Genomic DNA, 21,338 nt, shown 5'->3' on the forward strand with positions numbered 1-21,338 from the left:
TTAGAAATTCCTATTACACCGAGCTTACTTCTTACTGACTCCAAAGCTCATTCATGATACTATGCAATTAATAATAATAGTTGTGTTACAGAATAATCACAGAATTGTAGAATCATAGGACTTGAACGCTACGCCTACACTGCATTGCTATTTCCAAATTCCAGAGGTATCCCAAAATAACTATTCAGTGTGTTTTGAGCACACCCCTTATTTCAAAATATAATGGGCTCGCTATTCCGACGTCCCTATAAACCTCATTGCACGAGGAGTAAGGGACATTTTGGAATAGTGATTCATTTCAAAATAAGCACTGTGTAGACGGCTCCAAATTTTGAAATGAGCTATTTTGAAATAACATGGAAATAAGATACACAATTTGCATAGCTCAAATTTCATATCTTATTTCGACCTATGGTGCAGTGTAGATGCACCCAAAGGGACCTCAAGAGGTCATCTAGTCCAGTCCCCTGTACTCATAGCAGGATTGAGTATTAACTAGACAAAGGGTTCTAAAACTTCATTATACCATTATGCCTTTCCCTTCTGACACAAAAATTACTTTATGACCCCAGGAGGTAGGGGGGAGGGGACAAATCCTGAGCCTGTCCAACCCCCACTGCCCTGGGTTGGGAAGCCAAAGCCCAAGACCGGGTGCCTTGGGCAGGGGGGCAAAGCTGAAACTCCAGAGCTGAAGCTCCAGGCAGTAGGCCAGCCACCGAGGGCTGAAGTCCTTGGGCTTTGGCTTCCCAACCCAGGGCAGCTGACTTGGGCTAAAGTCCGAGGCCCCAACAAGTCTAAGCCAGCCCTGGTGACTACATTCAAAAGGGGTTGTGTCCCACTTTGGGGTCCTGGCCTAGTTTGAGAACTGCTGATCTAGATCATCCCTAACCTGCTCTTAAATGATGGATATTCTACAATGATGGAGATTCTACTACCTTCCTAGGCGATTTATTCCGTTCCCTAACCACCTTGAACTATACTAAAGCTGGAAGGTCGGCTTAAGGCACACAACTTCAGCTACATAAATAACATAGCTGGAGTTGACATAACTTAAACTGAGTTTCAGCACTGTCCCCACAGCAACAGGGAGAAACTCTCCCATTGACTTCCCTTACTTCTAGTGACTGTGAAGAGTACCGCAGTCGACGGGGGCAGCACTAGAACCACTAAATCAAATGCCAGAAGATTAACTGCTGCAGTGTCGATCTCTGCAGCAGTGAAGACAAGTCTTTAATTTTCTCTTTTCTAGACTAACAGTTCTTTCAATCTTGCCTCATAGGTCATGTTTTCTAAACCTTTAATCATTTGTGTTGCTCTTCTCTGGATTTTTTTCCAATTTGTCCACAACTTTCCTGAAATGTGGTTCCCAGAACTGGACAAATGCACCAGCTAAGGCCTAATCAGCGCAGAGCAGAGTGGAAGAATTACTTCTTTTGCCTTTGTTCGCTTCTTTTGCAACGTGTTACGTGCTTGACATATATTTCACTTGTGACTGACTATGACCCCTAGATTCCTTTCTGCCATACTCCTTCCTAGGTAATCATTTCCCATTTTGTATGTAAGCAACTGGTTGTTCCTTTCTAAAAGGAGTACTTTGCATTTGTCCTTATTGAATTTCATCCTGTTTACCTCAGATCTTTTCTCCAGTTTGTCCAGATCATTTTGAATTTTAACCCTATCCTCCAAAGCATTTGCAACCCCTCCCAGCTTGGTATTGTCTACAAACTTTGTAAGTGTAATTGCTATGAAGTTATATAAATCATTGATAAAGACATTGAACAGAACCATACTCAGAACTGATCCTTGTGGGATCCTACTCGTTATGTTCTTCCAGCATGACTGTGAACCATTGATAACTTCTCTCTGGGAATAGTTTTCCAACCAGTTTGTCACCCACCTTATAGTAGCTCCATCTAGATTGCATTTCTCTAGCTTGTTAATGAGAAGTCATATAAGACAGTAACAAAAGCATACACTGTCAAAGAAATCTGTCAGGTTTGTTTGACAAAATTTGTTCTTGCTGATTCTTACTTAGCACTTTATTATTTTCTAGATGTTTGCAAATTGATTCCACTCTATTTTCTTTCCAGGTACAGAAGTTATGTTGACTGGTCTGTAATTCTCTGGATTGTTCTTATTTCCCTTTTTATAGACTGGCACTATATTTGCCTTTTTCCAGTCTTCTGGGATCTCTCCTATTTTTTATTACTTTTGAAAGGTAATTGCTAATGGCTGAGTCAGCTCCTTGAGTATTCTAGGATATATTTCATCATGCCCCGATGGCTTGAAGACATCTAATTTAATTTTTAACTTATTCTTTTCCTATTTTAGCCTTTGATCCTACTTCCTATTTCAGTGGTACATTAGATGTCCAATCACCACCTGCCTTTTTGGTGGAAACTGAAAGAAATCAATAAGCACCCCTGCTATTTCCACATTTTCTGTTATTTCCCTCTTTCCCTACTGAGTAATGGCCTACCTGTGCTTGGTCTTCCTCTTGCTTCTAATGTATTTGTAGAATGTTTTCTTGTTCCCCTTTGTGTCTCTAGCTAGTTTCATCTTATTTTGTGCCTTCACCTTTCTAATTTTGCTCCTGCATACTTGTGGCATTTGTTTATATTCATCTTTGGAATTTGATCTAGTTTCTACTTTTTATAGGACTCTTTTGATTTTTAGATCATTGAAATTCTGGTTAAGCCAGGTGCTCTTTTGCCCTACCTCCCATCTTAATGGCTCTTTCTAAAGCTGCCTGCTCTTTTCAATTATTTTTCTCCTTAGACTTGCTTTCCAAGGGATCTTACCTACCAGCTCCCTCACAGGTGTTTGTCTCCCCGAGTGGTAGGTAATGCTTATCACTAGTATGTGTTCCCTGATTTAGAACAGAGAGTAAGGATTGGTCTACGCTACAAACTTACTCACGCACCCAGGGATGTGGTTATACCAACCTAAACTCTATACCAGTTATACCAAAAGCACTATGTCAATGGGAGCCATGTCCCATCAACATAGCTACCACTTCTCAAGGAGATGGAGTCCCTCTGCCAATGGGAGAAGCTTTCCCAGGAGCATAGCTCACATCTGCTCTAACCGTTACAGCAGCATAAGGCCTGGGCTGCACTACTGAGGTAGGCCAATGCAAGGCAGCTTATGTTGACCTATTTTGTCAGAATCTACATTAGGACGCTGCTTCTGCTGAAGTAAGTTCTCTGCTACACCAACATAGTAACTCCACCTCCACGAGATACATAGCACTTATGTCAATGTCCATGTAGACAGGATGGGCAATAATTTTAGAAGGGGGGCCACTTCACAAATTTTTGAAGGGGCCCTGGGCCACCCCGGAAGGGGCAGGGCCTTGGGCAGGGCCAGGGCACTTCTGTGCTCCCCCGCCCACAAACCCTGATTGGCCTGGGGGTGGAGGAGCAAGTGATGTCTTTGCCCCTGCCCCCCTTGAGAGAACCGCCAGCTGTTCTGAATAACTGGCAGTTTCCTCTAGGCACCCGTACCCCTGGTGGGGGAGGAGACTTTGCGTGCTCCCCTGTCCCCAGGCCCTGATTGGCCTGGGGGTGGGGGAGCAACAGGGCATCCGTGGGCCAGTTGGTGGGTCGGATACAGCCCACAGAGGCTCTGTTGCCCACCCGTGATGTAGACACTGCCTCACGTAACATCGCGCCTTGGCTCTTAGCCCCAAGTGAGGCTGACAGCGGGAGCCTTCCCCCCAGTTTCTCCAATGCTGACGTCCTGAGCTGTCAGCTAAGCACTGGGTGAGCTCTATGGCTGACAGATGGGGCAATCAGTGCTGGGGTGGACAGTGGTGAGGGGCCCAGCTGTGAGCCCCAAGTTGTCAGCCCCAAGGCTGAAGTTGTCAGCCCCAGAGCTGCTGGGCTACATATCAGTGTGTTACAATGACTCATTTCAGTCAGTGGAAGCACTCCTGATGAGGACACACACCACTGATAGAGAGAGCAAGTGTGAATGTGAACTACTGCAGTTGCTGTACATTGACTTAAGTTGACTTCATTTTGTAGTGTAGAGAAGCCCTAAGGGAGAGATTTGTGAAACAAATCCTGCAAGGTTCCTCCACTCCTATTGACTTCAGGAAATCTCACAGGTTAGAGCCCTTGTTTTGGGTTGGTTGTAAGAAATTGCAGCCTGGACATCATAGCCATCAGTCCACAGACCTACGTAATGGAAGAGCTGTATGGAAAGCACATATATCACTTGCCTCACTTAAAATAGGCAAATAAGGGCCTTGGGCCAGAGCAAAGCCTCAGAGGCGCGGCACCCCGCTGCCGCTGCGGCTCTGCTCCCCGTGTCCCTGGTCTGCTGGGGGGGGGGCACAGCTAGTGTGCCCCCCCCCCCAGCAGACCAGGCTTTTGTTGTGGACCCTGGGGCAGAGCAGCTGGGGTGCTGTCGATTGGTCCTGCAGCGCCGCTCTGGGCACTACTGGACCAACCCGGCAGCACCCCAGCTGCTCTGCCCCAGGTCCTGATTCAGCCGCTGCTGGTCAGTTTCAGCAGTGGCTGAATCAGGACGCCTGGGGCAGAGCAGCTGGGGTGCTGCTGGGTTGGTCCAGTAGCACCGAGGAGCGGTGCTACTGGAGCAACCCAGCAGCACCCCAGCTGCTCTGCCCCAGGCGTCCCCAAGTCAGCCGCTGCTGAAACTGACCAGCGCTGACTACAGGAAGCCCGAGGCAGAGTTGCTCTGCCCCGGGCTTCCTGGAATCAGCCGCTGATCAATTTCAGCAGCAGCTGACTTGGGGACGCTTGGGGTTCTTAAGTTGAATCTGTATGTAAGTCAGAACTGGCGGTCAGTTTCAGCAGCGGCTGAATCTGGACGCCAGTTCCGACTTACATACAGATTCAACTTAAGAACAAACCTACAGTCCCTATCTTGTACGTAACCCGGGGACTGCCTGTATTTGCATGTATTTGCATATATATTTGCATGTATATGCAACCACACTTACGTTGTGGCCCTCGACATGTGCTGTGAGTATCATTGTGGCCCCTGGGGCTTCCAAAGTTGAGTAGCCCTGCTCTAAATAGACAGGACAGGCAAAAGGTATGAGTAAACAGAGGCACAAGGAGGTGAAATGACTTGTACAAGGTCACACAGAAGGTGAGCTGCAGAGATTGGAATAGAATCCAGGTCTCCATAATCCCAGTTACTGAGCCATGTTGCCTCCTTGTGTTCTGTGGCCACAGCCATGCACTGATTGCAATAAGCTCTTCACAAGAGAGTTTATCAAAGGGCTAAAGGGGGAATTGCCAGCCTCTACCATGTTTAAGGTTTTATTTTAGAGAATGGCCATAGAGCCAAATGTGACTCTTGCTGGACTGAAACAGAAATGTGGCAAAACAGGTCTCAGTGGTTGAACACGGGTAACATTAAGGGCCTAATCATGTAGCCTTTAAGCCCCCAGGTTATAAGAGCAACCCTGAGGTTGAGCAGCCTTTAACTCCTTGAAGGAAGGTTCCAGAGAGGCCGTTCACAGTAGTGAAGGATGGCAGAAGAAGGAGCAATGGTCTCAAGTTACAGTGGGGGAGGTCAAGGTTGGCTATTATTGGAATTGATCCTGCTTTGGGCAGGCGGTTGGACTCAATGACCTCCTGAGGTCTCTTCCAGCCCTATGGTTCTATGATTAATAAGTACGCTGGGTCATATTTCCATGCAGTAAGTGATAAGGGTCTAATGATTGGATTCAGTAAATCAGCTCCCACCTCATCTCCTCTCTTATCTTGTACCATTTTATAGCATGGTTTGCTTTTGTTTCATTTCTTAGCGGGCTGTTTATTACCATTCACGACAAAGGACATATTGCAACAATGCTAAACTCCTGGCCTGAAGAAAATATAAAGGTATGTTTCTTTTCTTTTTATGGAGCTGAGAAAAACTTGCAAATATTTTCCATTTCTCACAAGAACCCAACAGAGTTTGAGGCTTCCAAAAGGAAAGGCAGCCTATCCCTCTGATCTCAAATTTTGAATCGTAACTCACAAAGAAGAACTGCTGAGTATCTTTGCAAAGATCTTCAAGTGTTTTTCATTCTTTAATTAATTAATTTTCAGAGTACCCATCTGAGGCTTCATGATTAATGTGTTTCTGCTAATGAGGAAACTGGCACATAGAGGTTAAGTGACTCACCCGAGGTCACAATGGATGTTTGTGGCAGAGCTGGGAATAGAGCTTAGAAATCCTGAGGCCAGGTCTACACTAAAGGAAAAGGTCAAATCAAGATATGCAACCCCAGTTATATTAATTACAAAGCTGGAGTCCCCATACCCTGATTTGAGTTTCCCCTCGGTCCTCACATCAGGGAGTCCGATGGGCACAAATGCACCCATCATCTTCTGCAGGAGTACCCACTGCCAACAGGGGTGCCCTCTGAGCTCAATTTAGCAAGTCTTTACTAGACCCACTAAATCAAACTCCAGAAGAACGATCTCAGCAGTGTTGATTTCTGCTTAGTGAAGACACGGCCTAAGTCCTTATCCTGGGGAATCAGTCATAAATCTACCCTTCCCAGCTATCGGCAAATTGAACTTTATTCATCAGGAGCTGTACTACTGAAAACTTAACACTATCTGCTCCGTTGAGCTTATGTTTATATACAGGCAGTCTTACGTCGGATCCGTAAAATTTCCTCTCGAACTAAAAGAGTTGATTCCATGGTTTATTCTTTCCCTGAGCTCACAGAGCCCCTTTGCCCCAGCAAATAGCCCTAGTCAATAAACCTCTCTTTATTATCCCCCACCAAAGGAAGGAGACCTGTTGAGATATTTTATAATCCTTCATTCTCTTATTTTTTCTAAAAGTGCATGTGGGTCTTTGGCATTAACTTAGTGAATCGGTAAATAAAAATAATTTTGCCAGGGACTTCTCCTTTGATATCCAAGCCAGATTGTGCACTTAGGTCACCCTCAAGTGAATAATCAACATGATCTGGATCTTACTGCTCTGTTCCCTGAAGCTCCTGGCCAGTTTTGAAAGAACAGCTCTTGGCATTTGTTAACCACTGTCCTCCTGCATTAAGGCAGAATTGCCATTTTGTCCTGTTCTTACTATTTTTCACCTTCATCCACACACACACAGGGGAGGGCACGTAGGTCAATGGCCCTCAGGCTTGTCAATTCAAAAGCCTGGGTCCTTTCAGTCATCGACAGAGCCCCATGCAGAGCATTCCAGACAGTGCGGAGGGATGCCTAGGGGAGGCATGGCACATGCCAGGCTGCCTGGGGGAAGCTAGTCCCAGCTCCGCCCCTTCCACCCGAGGCCTGGCTCTTTCTTGCCCTGGGGCCTAGCAAAGCTGTAGGCCCCACAGCACACACATATGCAACAAGGTTGGCAAACATAGGAGACTGATTAACCTCTGTGAGAGCTGTGATTGGGTCCTTGACACTTTTAACGTGAGGCTGGTGACTGAATTGCTTCCCTTCGGGCTTCTAACATTAAAAATGTTGGCCATGCTTTTTCCCCCCTCTGGTTATCACAAAGAAACAAACAACCCCACAAGTCCAATAAACATGTAGGTGCAATAGGGCATCCCCTTAGCGATCATCCCAGGTATTTACTCCCCACAGTATTGTTTAAAAGGGCAAAGGTTGGTTGGTAGAGTGGGGAGTGTCCGCACTAACCCACCTACAAACATGTCAGATACCAGTGTTATCTGGCAATTGCTTAACTCAGGGTTAAGCCTTGTGTAGATGTTAATGCTTGGATGAGAGAAAAGACTCAAGCTACATCTATACTACAGATACTTCCATGGTACAACCCAGAGCATTGCAGCTGTGCCTCTCTAGCACCACAGTGCGGACAGTTGATACAGTGATTAAAGGGTTTTTTTCATTGCTGTAGTTAATCACCCCTTCAAGAGGCAGTACTAGAAGTATAAAACAATTCTTCTGTCAACCTACTGCTATTTATTCTAGGGCCTCGGTCAACTTCACTACATTTCCCAGGGGAGTGGATTTTTCATATCCCTGAATAAAACAGACAGGTCAGCCTAGGCCTACGAAAGGAGAGAAAAAAATCATGGGGTGGAGAATAGTCCTCGGGTTATAGCACAGGCATGGGAGTCAAGGAAGCAGATATCCATTCCAAGCTCTGCCATGACTTACGGCAAGCCACTTACACCTGTCTCTCTACCTCAGTTTCTCCATCTTTAAAACAGGAACAATAATGGTGACCAAAGTGTCTTCACAGGCCTGAATACATGCAAAGTGCTTTGAGATCCGTGGGTGAAAGGCACTGCATGAGTGCCCAGTGTTCTCTTTATGAACTGGCTCTAACAATGAGAGAACAGGTTAATGCCAGCGGACTTGCATTTGGGTCACTTTTGAAAAGGGAAAGAGTGATCAATATGCCCAGTACAGAACTGCAAGTGAGATCTTAGGGTATGTCTAGACTACATGCCTCTGTCATCAGAGGCATATAGATTAGGCTACCCGGCATAGGGAAATGAAGCCGTGATTTAAATAATCCCGGCTTCATTTAAATTAAAATGGCTGCCACGCTCTGCCAACCAGCTGATGATCAGCTGTTTGTCGGCAGATCGGGGCAGTCTGGACGCGCCACAGTCGACAAGGAAGCCGTTGTCGACCGACGCAAGTATGCCTCGTGAAACCAGGTTTACCTGTGCCGGTCAACAGAGGCTTCCTTGTCGACCACGGCACGTTTAGACTGCCCCGATCTGCCGACAAACAGCTGATCATCAGCTGGTCGGCAGAGCGTGGCAGCCATTTTAATTTAAATGAAGCTGCGATTATTTAAATCGTGGCTTCATTTCCCTATGCCAGGTAGCCTAATCTACATGCCTCTGATGACAGAGGCATGTAGTCTAGACATACCCTTATAGTGCTGCTGAGGCATAAAATGCCGTTAGCAAAGCGAAGAGATAGGAAAAGCTAAATCACTCGATGGAATAAGGAGTAACAGTTAATCCGAACTAAGGACTTAGTTCGAATTACGTTTCACTGCTGCGTGTAGCTGCAGGCAGTTACTTCAGACTACTGGAATTTAAAAATGGCGACCGGACAGGAACATGCAAATAAAGCCCAGGATATTTAAATCCTGGGCTTCATTTGCAACTTTGAATGCCTACGTTAGCCTCCCTAGTTCGAACTCCCTAGTTCGAATCCTTACAGTGCTGCACCGGTGCAGGGGCATCACTAGCGCACTTAGCGAAGACGACCTGTGCCAACAAGAGAGCTTCTCCTATCAGCACAGATACTCCCCCTCCCATCAACATAGCATTGTCTACATGGGATAACTGCATCACTTGGCTGTGGATTCTCCATACCACTGAGTGACATAGTTATACCAACATAAGTTTGCAAGGTCTCAGAGTCCTTCGCTGACGCTCTCCACCCTGCTTCGCTGACAAGCAGAGAGAGGGTAAGTTTAGAAGATAGGATACACAAAGAACAAGTTAAAAATCACTTAGGAAAGTTAGATGTCAGCAAGTCACCAGGTCCTGATGAAATGCATCCCAGGATACTCAAGGAGCTGATAGAGGAGGTATCTGAGCCTTTAGCTATGATCTTTGAAAAATCATGGCAGACAGGGGAGATTCCAGAAGACTGGAAAAGGGCAAATATTGTGCCCATCTATAAAAAGGGGAATAAGAACAACCCAGGAAACTACAGACCGGTCAGTTTAACGTCTGTCCCAGGGAAGATAATGGAGCAGGTAATTAAGGAAATCATATGCAAACACTTGGAAGGTAATAAAGTGATAGGGAATAGCCAGCATGGGTTTGTGAAGAACAAGTCATGCCAAACTAATCTGATAGCTTTCTTTGATAAGATAACGAGCCTTGTGGATAAGGGAGAAGCGGTGGATGTCATATACCTAGACTTTAGTAAGGCATTTGATACGGTCTCGCATTATATTCTTATTGATAAACTAGGCAAATATAACTTAGATAAGGCCACGATAAGGTGGGTGCATAATTGGCTGGATAACCGTAGTCAGAGAGTTGTTGTTAACGGTTCTAAATCCTGCTGGAAAGGGATAACAAGTGGAGTTCCTCAAGGGTCTGTTTTGGGACCCATACTGTTCAACATCTTCATCAATGATGTAGATATTGGGATAGAGAGTACGCTTATTAAGTTTGCAGATGATACCAAACTGGGTGGGGTTGCGACTTCTTTGGAGGATAGGGACATAATTCAAAATGACGTTAGCAAGTTAGAGAAATGGTCAGAGGTAAACAGGATGAGGTTTAATAAAGAGAAATGCAAAGTGCTCCACTTAGGAAGGAACAATCAGTTCCATACATACAAGATGGGAAGCGACTGTCTAGGAAGGAGCATGGCGGAAAGGGATCTAGGGGTCATAGTGGACCACAAGTTGAATATGAGTCAACAGTGTGATGCTGTTGCAAAAAAAGCAAATATGATTCTAGGTTGTATCAACAGGTGTGTTGTAAGCAAAACTCGTGAAGTCATTCTGCTGCTCTACTCTGCACTAGTTAGGCCTCAGCTGGAGTACTGTGTCCAGTTCTGGGCGCCACATTTCAAGAAAGATGTGGAGAAATTGGAAAGGGTACAGAGAAGAGCGACAAGAATGATTAAAGGTCTAGAGAACATGACCTATGAAGCCAGGCTTCATGAACTGGGCTTGTTTAGTTTGGAAAAAAGAAGATTAAGGGGGGACATGATAGCGGTTTTCAAATATCTAAAAGGGTGTCACAAGGAGGAAGGAAAAAATTTGTTCCTCTTGGTTTCTGAGGACAGGACAAGGAGTAATGGGCTTAAAGTGCAGCAGGGGAGGTTTAGATTGGACATTAGGAAAAAATTCCTAACTGTCAGGGTGGTCAAATATTGGAATAAATTGCCAAGAGAGGTGGTGGAATCTCCCTCTCTGGAGATATTTAAGAACAGGTTAGATAGACATCTGTCAGGGATGGTGTAGACGGAGCTTGGTCCTGCCTTGAGGGCGGGGGGCTGGACTCGATGACCTCTTGAGGTCCCTTCCAGTCCTATTATTCTATGATTCTATGATTCTATGACTTCCTAGACAATACCCCTTAATTGACTTGTTCCTTTGTGATAACTAACTAGCACAGTAACCTCCGAAGGGAACAGACTTCTATCCGATATTGTGGCTATCACACTACATTACTATAAAAATCTGGGGAGCTGATACAATGTACTCTGTTCATTATCTGCAGGCCATCGTGGTGACAGATGGAGAGAGAATCCTAGGCCTAGGAGATCTAGGAAGTTACGGCATGGGCATCCCTGTAGGGAAACTTGCCTTGTACACAGCCTGTGGTGGAGTCCATCCACAACAGTGTCTGCCTGTCCTGCTTGATGTTGGCACAGACAATGAGGTAAGATTAGCTGCTTATTTTGTGCATTTTCTGGGTTCTTGGCTTGACAATTCATTCTCTGAATTCCGAGCTTTGTGTCAAAGGCACCTAAGATAAAAAGACAACTAACCCAACAACGCCCAGAAGCTGCCGGCTTGCTCTCTTCTCGTATTATGAGGTCACATCAACAGTGGCTGCCCTTATGTTCTGATGATGGGAAGGGGAAGCTGGAGCTGAGCCAGCAGGAGTTAAAAGGTCAGCTCTGTCTTTCAGCGTGAGAAGGTGAGTTCAGAGATTTCAGCCAGGCAGATACAGACTGACTTTTCCTGTGATAAGCATAAAGGAAACTGACACATCCCCGGTGTGTGGAAGCGATTATATTTCAGCAAATGGAGAATCCCCACTGGGTGGTTGGAGCTTAATTAATGGCTGTGTTTTGTCAGATTGCACACTTTGCTGCACACCATTACGGGACAGGAGGACTCCATCTGTTAGCAGTTTTATGCCTTATGACTCTAGCTTCAAAAGGCTGAAATTCAACATTTTATTGACGCCAGAAGAGACATCTGTGAGGATATGTTTTTAAAATATATTCCTATGCACATTTACTATGCCAATGCTTGTCAAATATGCAGGAAACTATTTTAAACTGTACTTGCTTCTCATTTGACCATAAGCCATCAGAATATATGATTCTCAGCTGGCCCAGCTAAACTGATGGGATAAAACTTTCAGTCTTGAATGCTTAAAGACAGTTACCTCAATCCAAGCTTACAGACCTTACTCAGTCACCGGACATTTTCAGAGGTGCTCAGCTCTCATGGGCTTCATTTGGAGTTCTGAGTGCTCAACATGGGGCCCTATGTGTCAGGTTGGACCACCCCAAAACTGAGGAAGTCGGTATGAAAAATTCAGGTCTCAGGTTTTGTCTACACTACCAAGTTTTGTCCCAAAAACTGCCTTTTGGAGAGAAAACAGTGAGGGCATTCACACTGCTATGGGACTTTTGTCAGGAAACCGAAGACTTCCACCCCTATGAGAGACTTTTTTTCTTTTTCCCTTCCTTTATAGTCAACTCTGTTTTCCCACAATAGTGAACTGTGGGATACATTACCCACAGTGCACTGCTCACACCGTTGTTGATAGTGTCCCCAATGTGGACATGATCTGTTGACAGAGAGATCAAATGTGAACGCCCTCTGGGGATTTTTGTGTCATTGACTTCTGGGTGTTCTCACACAGTCACTTCATTGTGGACCCCCAGTCCCAGGAAAGACATTGACTCCCACCTACCCAGAAGGTAACAATACAAAAGTGAGAGGGGAAACTGAACCATAAATACTTTTCATAAAAATAATGCAGACATTCCTCATGTTCTCCACATTGGGTTAATACTTAGGTGTTCCCAGCTTTCAGATCCATGCTCAAACCACAAGGCTATCCCACTCCCATGACAAAATTCACAAACGTAATATTTAAACACAGACTTGCCTTTGTGTTTAGTGCATCATGATGCATTTTAAATGTATTTCCCTGCCATCTTTCTGGGCTTACAGAGCATACAGATCCACCTTTGCACATTGATTTCAGGGAGATTTGTGGTGGTAAAAGGACAAATTGGAGAGAGTGGGATTGCAGTCTGGCCCATGGGGGTCAAGCACATTGAGGTTTGGCCTGGCCAAAAGTGGTCCAGCCACAGCTCAGGTTTGTATCCAATGCTCAATGCCATTTATGCCAATGTGCACCAGTGGTTGACTTGTGTGATTCTAGGTGGTGTAGTTGAGTTTTTGAATTTGGCATAAATGGGTGGTTTCTGTTATTTTTATGCAGGAGATAACATTATTAAATCAGAAGTCATACTGACTTACTGAGAAACTTGGTCAGTATGTTAGACTATGTCTACACTACAGCGCTATTTCAAATTAACTTAATTCGAAATAGTTCATTCGAATTAAGCTAATTCGAAATAATGCATCTATACACAAAAACTATTTCGAAATAGCACATCCATAATGAGTGGACCCTGAACCGAAGTTAAGGCTGGCTGGAACCAATGCCGGTAGGGCATCAAGTTAGGACTTAGTGTGTGGGGCTGCTGCCTGAGGCTAGCTGAGCTCTGTGCTTAAAGGGACCCTACTCCCCACCCCGGACAGACAGTTCTCAGGGTTCCCCGCTTGCTTGTCTACCTCGATGAGGGACAGCAAAGCAGTCCTGCCTTGGAGTGCCCTGAGTGCCCGCACTTGGGACACCACAGCACTCAGCCACATGGAGCCAGAGCTGCCCATGGGCATGCCGGTGCATCTCGTGGGGTCGCTGCCATCAGCCCGGCTGCACTTGCTGCAGGCTGCCATCCGGGGGGGGTCCATCCGGGGGGGGTCCTCCCCACAGGGGGCTTGTGCCCCATTCCTCCCTCACATCCGTCCACTTACCCCTCCCTAGCCCCCCTTCCTGATGTCAAATAAAAGACACGTATGTTCAAAAATAGAAACTGGGTTTATTGAACAAAACTGGGGGGGAGGATGAACCTCTGGGGAGACTGGGAAAAGGGGAAGAGAGAGGGTGGGAGAGGGGAGGGGGAAACCTGGGAGGAGTGAGCTGGAAGGGGGAAGCAAGGGGAAGAAGGGGGAGGGGAAGCTCAGGGCTCAGGGTTGGGGGTCTCGCCAGACCAACTTGACTTTCATGCTAACCTGGTCCTGGGTTCGCATGTGGCCTTTGGTGGCCAGGCTGGCAGCTATCCTGCCATAGACGGCAGCATTCCTCCGTCTAGTGCAGAGATCATGGACGTTTGGGGCATCCCCCCCAAACCTGAATAAGATCCATGATCTCCACCCTGGTCCAGGAAGGCACCCGCCTTCTCCAGCCCCTGTCAGGGTCCTGGGAGCTGGCAGACTGCTCCTGGGGAGCAGTGGAGGGCTGGCTGCCAGTGGCTTGCTGGCTCATGTTTTGGGGCCACTGGATCAGGGGCCCCGGTGGCCACTGCTGGCTCTGGGCTGGCAGGCTTGGAGCTGGCACAGGCACTGTGGCCAGGGTCTACCCCTTTAATGGCTCCGGGGCTGGGGGAGAGGAGAGTAAGTTTTCCTGGTTGTGCCCAGAGTGGCCACCAGGGCTCCCTGGGAAGGGCTAGATGCCCCCTATTTTGAATTAAGTGTCTACACAGCACTTAATTCGAAATAGCTATTTTGAATTTGTCGTTACTCCTCATAGAATGAGGTTTACCAAGTTTGAATTAAGGACTCCACTATTTCAAATTAAATTTGAAATAGTGGTTTGTGTGTATAGATGCTATGAAAGTTAATTCGAAATAACGGCTGTTATTTTGAATTAATTTTGCAGCGTAGACATACCCTTACAGGATACTTCCATATCCTGTTAAGGTTATTCAACCGGTGGTTTCAGACCTTGGAATCACCCATGTAGTTCACTTTCTAGAACAAGGGACAAGCCACTGCCCACTTAAAGATGTGTTAAAGTACTATATTTCAGTGGAAATGTATGTCTCTTCTAAGGCAGAGAAGAGCAGACTTAATCAAAATCAGAGGAAGACCCCTTTCAGATTTCCTGCTAAGGGAAAAACAGCTGGCTCTGGAAATGGATTTAGTTTTAACATACCTGCCAGCAGCTAAGATTTGCAAAGCTACAGGACAATAGAGCTTTGATGGGGCACCCTCCTCTGATAGCCAGGATTCCGTTCCTGAGGCCAGGGTGGAAATGGGATCTCTTTCCAATGACTCACTGAGACCTTCAAAACATCCAGCCAGCTGGTCCATCTGTCTCTTGCTATTGCTATTTCTGTCACATTCTCCCAGATGTTGTTTCTTTCTGTGCTGACTCACTACTTTTGGAGGCAACTGCTTCTTATCAGCCATCAATAGGATGCCGGTCCCAGTTCAGCACCTGTGGGGATGACTGAGGAAACAGGGTTTGCAAGCCTTTTGAACGTATGGGGTTGTGTCCAATATCAGCAAAAGGCTCTGAGAAATAGAAACCTGAGTCTGAAGTGAAAAAAGGAAGCAAAATCAAGGAGAGTAGCAAACACATACAGGTGCACTTAGGGGTGAGGTGTTGGGGCACAAAGTGCCAAGTACCCCCCAAATGCCATGGGTAAAGAGGGAAGGGCCAAATGCCCCATCACAGTGTAGTGCAATGCATTAAACACGGGGATGTGCTCCAATATTGTAGTAGTGGGAGTCATGTAAATATTTCCAGCAGCTGCCAGGCAAAGCTGTCCCATCCTATGGACAGTTTGTCCAATCACCCCAGAGCCTGAGCTTTGGGGTAACAGCAGAGATTGATCCCCTCACACCCACCGGTGGCAGCGGGAAGAGGAGAGACCCTGCTCCAGCCTGCTCTGCTCTGCTCTGCTCTGCTGGCTCTCAGATGCATCCATCTGCTTCCCACTGCCAGTGAATGGGGGGCGGGGGTAACCTTTTCTTCCAACCCCCTACGACACGGCCCAAGGGACTGGCTGAGGGCCTGGTGCCAGTAACAGACACTGAGCCTGCCCCCTGGACTCACTGGCATCGAGAAGCGGAGTGACACTGTTGGGAGCCAGGGGAGCAGAACAGGCTGGGGCTGGGCCACCAGTGAGTGGAAGAGGGCTGATCCCCAGTCTAGCAATGACACCAGGGCCGGATTAAGGGGGGGCTAGCCGAGCAACTGTCTAGGGCGCTAACCTATGGGGGGTGCCTGATGGCAGCTTTAAGGGGCACGCAGCTCCCCTTACAGCTGCCATGAGGCGCCGCACACCCGGCTCCCAGATTGCGGGCTGCAGCCGCTCCAAGCGGCCACCCTGCAGCGGCCGCCTGGGGCAGGGGCCACGTTCATCCCCACAGCGCCGGCCAGCAGTGTCCTTCCCCTCGCGGCCACGGGGCCCCACATGGCCAGGCTTGGCCCACTCCGGGCGGCCCCGGGCTGTGCGCCAGTAGAGCCAGGCTGGGCTGAGCCGGGTATATGCGTCCTGCCGCCTCCAGCTCCACGCACCCTCCCCCACGCGCCGGCGCGGGGGGCGGGGCCGTGCATGCACCCTCCCCCAATCCAGGGCGCAATTAACCTGTCTTCCCGCGGCACCGGAATGGCTCAGTCCGGCCCTGAGTGGCACAGGAGGAGTCCGGGGGGGGGGCGGGGGGGCAGTCATGTAGCTGATGCCCTCTCTTCTCTGGTGTCCCTTCCCAGCAGTTGCCATTGGATGAAGTTGAGTACTAGCTGGCTCAGGCAATGAGTAAAGGGCTTTGAGGTCAGCTCACTGGTTATAGTCCAGCTCAGGCTAATGAAATGGAAAGTTTGTCGGCATCTGCTGGCTCAGAGGAAATGGGTCGATGGCCTCAGTCTAGTTCCTAATGGAGAACGGTCCATGTTGCAAAAACCACCATTGTCCCTAGTCAACCCCACATGGGCAGTCTCAGGTGATAAACCAGGAACTGAATGAGCAATGGAGGTGGAAGTACCAACAAGCTGGGCCTTCCAGGCCAAGAATGAAACACTTCAGGAAGGAATCATGTCATTGTACGAGCTCTCCCTGTCCTGGCGAGTGAGAACTCTGCCTCCCAGTGCTGTTCCTGGGCTTATTAATCATGAACTAAATCTGCATCTGGGGTTCAGGAAGGGATTTATGTTTGCATCCTTCTTCAAGGAGCCAACGGTTGCCCAGGGACAGGTCAGCCCACTGTGTTTTGTTGCTTAGCGATAATGAGTGAAACAGCCATAAATGTGACACACATGTACGTTTTGGGTGTAAATTTCTGTCCAGTAGAGAAGCAGGTGCCATAAACAGAATGCTTTGTGTCCTAGGCTCTCCTGAATGATCCACTCTATATTGGACTGAAACACAGGCGGGTCCGTGGGAAACAATACGATGAACTGATTGATGAGTTTATGCAAGCAGTCACTAACAAGTAAGTGGGGTTTAATGTGATTCTTCTCTAGCTGCTTCCATTTAAAAGCTGTTAAAACTTTCAAAGTAAACACTAGTTTAACTGATACCTAAGCAAAGCAAACCCATTAATGCAAACCCCGCGGGTGGTCTGGAAATGACCCTGGGTGCTCCAACGCTCCACATCAAAATTATTTATGTCTTTAGAGAGCTGAGAGGGGAGTGACTATTTATAACCATTTCCTGTCCATACATTAAGTTAGAAGTGTCAAATGGGCCCTGTGGGCTGTATCCGGCCTCCATGGTGCATTTACGTAACCCACATAAGCAGATTCAGGATCTCTCAGCGTTCATTTCTTTAAAAAGTATCTTTATTCATGGTTTTGAAGTAAACAGGGTGTAATTCAATGCCTGGCTGTCTGCCTGACTCTGCAAGCAGCCTGTAAATTACCTAGTCTAGGAGGTGTGAGCTTCTCTGCCTGCCATTAACCACATTAGTGTTAACCCTAAAGCCTGAAGATGCTATAATGTAAGCATCAGCTATCATATTACTTATTTTACCTGATGAACTGGGAAGGTGTTCAGCGTGAATTCCCTGGCTAAAGAATGTGGGTTTTGGAAGGGAAAGAGGTAAAGAGAAATGAAAGGAGAAGATACCCATTAACTGGGAGCAAAGATGGTCCAGTGATTCGTGTGTTAGCTCTGGGACTTGGGGACCCAAGTTCAATTTCTTGCATGGCCTGGGCAAGGTCTCTCTGTGCCTCCTCTCTCCTGTACAGTGTAGTGGAATGCATTAAACATGGGGATGTGCTCTAATATTGTGGTAGTGGGAACCTCCAAGGAGCTAGGAAGATGGAACTGAAAGGAGAAAGACAGAAATAGTGCAGGAACCAGCATTCTCACGGCATGTGACTGACTGCCATGCTAAGGTACCTAATAACAGAGTTACTCTGTGGTGTTAGTGCTGAGGGATGTTGCTGCTGCTGACACTGTAGCATTATTACTGCTGCCAGCATTGCGGTTCTTGGCGCTCTAATGTCATCTTCCCTAAGAGACAGTGCACCATGTCCATTCAGCTGATGTTATTCATAAAAAGACCACAGGCTTGGAACAGTGGTGAAGGATTTTGGCCAGGTTCATTGTCAATAAAGCTAGTGGCTAGCTCCCCTAAGAGCTACAGGTCTGTTAACATGTGTATGCCTGTAACAATGATACCTACTCTGTCAACACATCAGGAGGCTGTTCCTTAGGCTGGCACAAAGTTGCCCCTCCTATGAGTTCTTCTTTTATACAGACAAGTTACATATCTCATTCCAGACAAGGTTAGTTACCACCCTTATCCTTGTACCTGGTAGTTCAAACAAAATTTCCTTGTCCATTATCCTGTCATCCCATCCTGATGGTGTGTTCCTGTGCCAGCTCTTAGGCCTGTGTGAGAAAACTGTATGGTTATGTACCATCCTTTCTTGTCACAAATGAGCTTACTTGGTGTTAACTAATATCTAGGTGACAGGTTGCCAAGTCCAGGCTGATTCTGGTTCACAGCCTTTGGTTCACACTATGAATTATGCATAGGACTCCAGCAAGGCTTACTCTACATATAGGCCATATTCTCCCCTTATCTTGATCTCCATGCAAACCTTCCATTGACATCAGTGGGAGATGCACTGGGAACTGAGGGGAGTCTGGTTTTCTCTGTTCATACCTCAACCCATGGACCATCATTGAAAATGGAGGAAAGTCCTCTCCACTGAATGAGTTTGATACATAGGCATGAAGCCTAATCCCTGCAACCCATTTCCCATTGAAGTCACTTGGACTGCTCACAAGAGTAATGACTGCAGGACTGGACCCTAAATCTATAGATATGGACCCAAACTGACAGACCGGACCAAAAAAACTCTGCTGTTCAGGTCTGGATTGGAGCAGTGCTCTGACATTTGGTGAATTTAGATTCAAATGTTGCGGATTAGAGTGGTCTCTGTTCGACTGTCATAATAGAGGTCACAACCTTCCAATAGATTCAGGATCAGTCATGACCACCTCCCCTTTCTTTCTGGGCAGTTGGGAGAGGGGGTGGGATGGCTGTACCACGCGGAATTCTGTGGTAACAGAGTTATGGGATGGAAAATGCTGAGACCCATCACTCATGGCTGTTGGTTACGTGCTTTGCAGAGCATTCTTGTGCCCAGGCAAGGAAGGTAAAAGTACATGATAATCCCCTTGACTCACTGAAGGGGATATTGGAAGGAAGAGAGAGAAAACAGCTATTTAAAAAAAAAGACTGGAAGAGCCTTAACCTCTTAAGCATCATTTTCTGCCTTTCCTAAAGTAACAGATGTTGTTAATCAGAGGCTGCACAGTGCTGCAGCGCACTTCTACCGCCTGATTTATGAGGTGCTTCACGTTTGCCTGTCTTCCCGCCACATTGTTGTTTCAGTTCTTTGCATTTAAAGGCACCGTGACAGTTACATGAATTGGGTCTCCCTGTTCCTTGTGTCCCTGCAGGCTATTGCTGCGTGCTCTGCTATGAACTGTAGGGTTATGTTTCTCAGAAGGTAGGTCAGGAGGGTTCTAAGGGCAACATCTACCAAAGAAGTGTCCCTCAAAATGACCAGTGCCCTTCCCCCATGCCCAGATTAGTAGGGAGCAGCAGTACGGAGGGAAGTGGTGAGGACTGGGCGGTGCTTCCAGGAGCTGTAGGTTCTGGAGAAGCTGACTGCTTTAGAGACAGTGTCAGTACAACCCTTCATTTTTGTGACTGGCCCTTGGTCCAGTGGAAATGGGTACGAGACTTGGAGGACTGAGGTGATATCCTGCTCTCACCAAAGTCAATGGGAGTTTTGTCATTTCCTTCAGTGGAACCAGGAATTTGCTCCTGGTTCCCGTTCCCAGTTCTGCTACTGACTCACTGAGTGACCCTAGGCCCTTCACCTCTCTGCGCTGCAGATTCCCCATCAGCAATGTGGGATAATAATTATTACATACCTTTGTAAGCCCCTGAGATCTATGGATAAAAAACACTGTCAAGTGATGAACATTATCACTGCAGCAAGGGGTGCATTAGAAACTCTTAAAACCCTGCAGAGTGGAAAAAGTTGAACTCATGCAGGGTTTTTCTTTATATTGGACTAAGGCCTAAATATTTTTTTAAAGTTGGATCTTTTGTGGTGTCTGTTGACATTAGGAGTTCATGTCTTGTCTAATCTGAAGACTCTTGAAGTAGAGAGACACGTCTATAGCATCACAAGAGATTGGAAGCAATTGAGAGTGAAGGGAACTATAGTGTGACTGTTTTTAGTTGTTCTTTCTTGGCCCACTCTCCTATTTTAAGTCCAGCCTCCAGTGAACACAGTGGAAAAAGGATGTCTCCTAAACTTTCCTCTTCTCCCCTGGCAACAAGAGGACCAGGCGGAGAAAATTCAGAGCTCAACAGTGCCCTGCAACAACAGCTGGAGGCATTTGGGTTTTATGGTGATTAGTAGGGCCCTACTAAATTCACAGTCCATTTAGGTCAATGTCATGGTCATAGGGTTTTGAAAAATCACAAATTTCACGATTTTAGATATTTAAATCTGAAATGTCACGGTGCTGTAATTGTAGGAGTCCTGATCCAAAAAGGAGTTGGGGGGCAGGGGAAGGGTTGCAAGGTTATTATGGTGGATGCTACCCTCACTTCTGTGCTGCTGCTGGTGGCAACGCTGCCTTCAGAGCTAGGCAGCTGCTGACAGGGACCCCAGCTCTGACAGCAGAGCCACCACGTCCAGTAAGGATGGCATGGTATGGTATTACCACCCTTAATTCTGCGTTGCTGTCTGCAGAACTGGGCCTTCAGTCAGCAGCTGGAATTTTCCAGCCATTCAGCTCTGAAGGCAGCAATGCGGGAATAAGGGTGGCATCATATGGTATTGATACTAAGGATGTGAAAGTGTAACCATGTACACAATTAACCTATGAGCCCGCTCTGTAAACAGCGCCAAATTTCAAAATAAGATCTTTTGACTTAGACTCGGAATTTGCGCAGTGCAAGTTGTGTAGCCTATTCCGACAAAAGGGTGCTGTCTAGACACACCCTCAGAGAAAATTGTGCTTGATATCACAAGGCCTGCGTGTGATGCTGATGTGTCTGGGTATGTTCTCTTTGTGCTACTG

At 46.9% G+C, this 21,338-nt stretch overlaps 1 protein-coding gene across 2 annotated transcripts in view; it reads left to right on the forward strand.

The window, feature by feature from the left end:
• ME3 (malic enzyme 3) overlaps positions 1 to 21,338 on the forward strand; it is a 164,621-nt gene that overhangs the window by 97,743 nt on the left and 45,540 nt on the right. For both annotated transcript variants that reach the window (XM_075919399.1, XM_075919400.1), the window contains exons 4-6: positions 5,786 to 5,861; positions 11,177 to 11,338; positions 17,105 to 17,208. In XM_075919399.1, the coding sequence (XP_075775514.1) occupies positions 5,786 to 5,861; positions 11,177 to 11,338; positions 17,105 to 17,208 (342 nt within the window). The remainder of the gene's footprint in view (positions 1 to 5,785; positions 5,862 to 11,176; positions 11,339 to 17,104; positions 17,209 to 21,338) is intronic.

Source organism: Pelodiscus sinensis, chromosome 1 (assembly GCF_049634645.1).
Source record: "Pelodiscus sinensis isolate JC-2024 chromosome 1, ASM4963464v1, whole genome shotgun sequence".
Taxonomy (NCBI): domain Eukaryota; kingdom Metazoa; phylum Chordata; order Testudines; family Trionychidae; genus Pelodiscus; species Pelodiscus sinensis.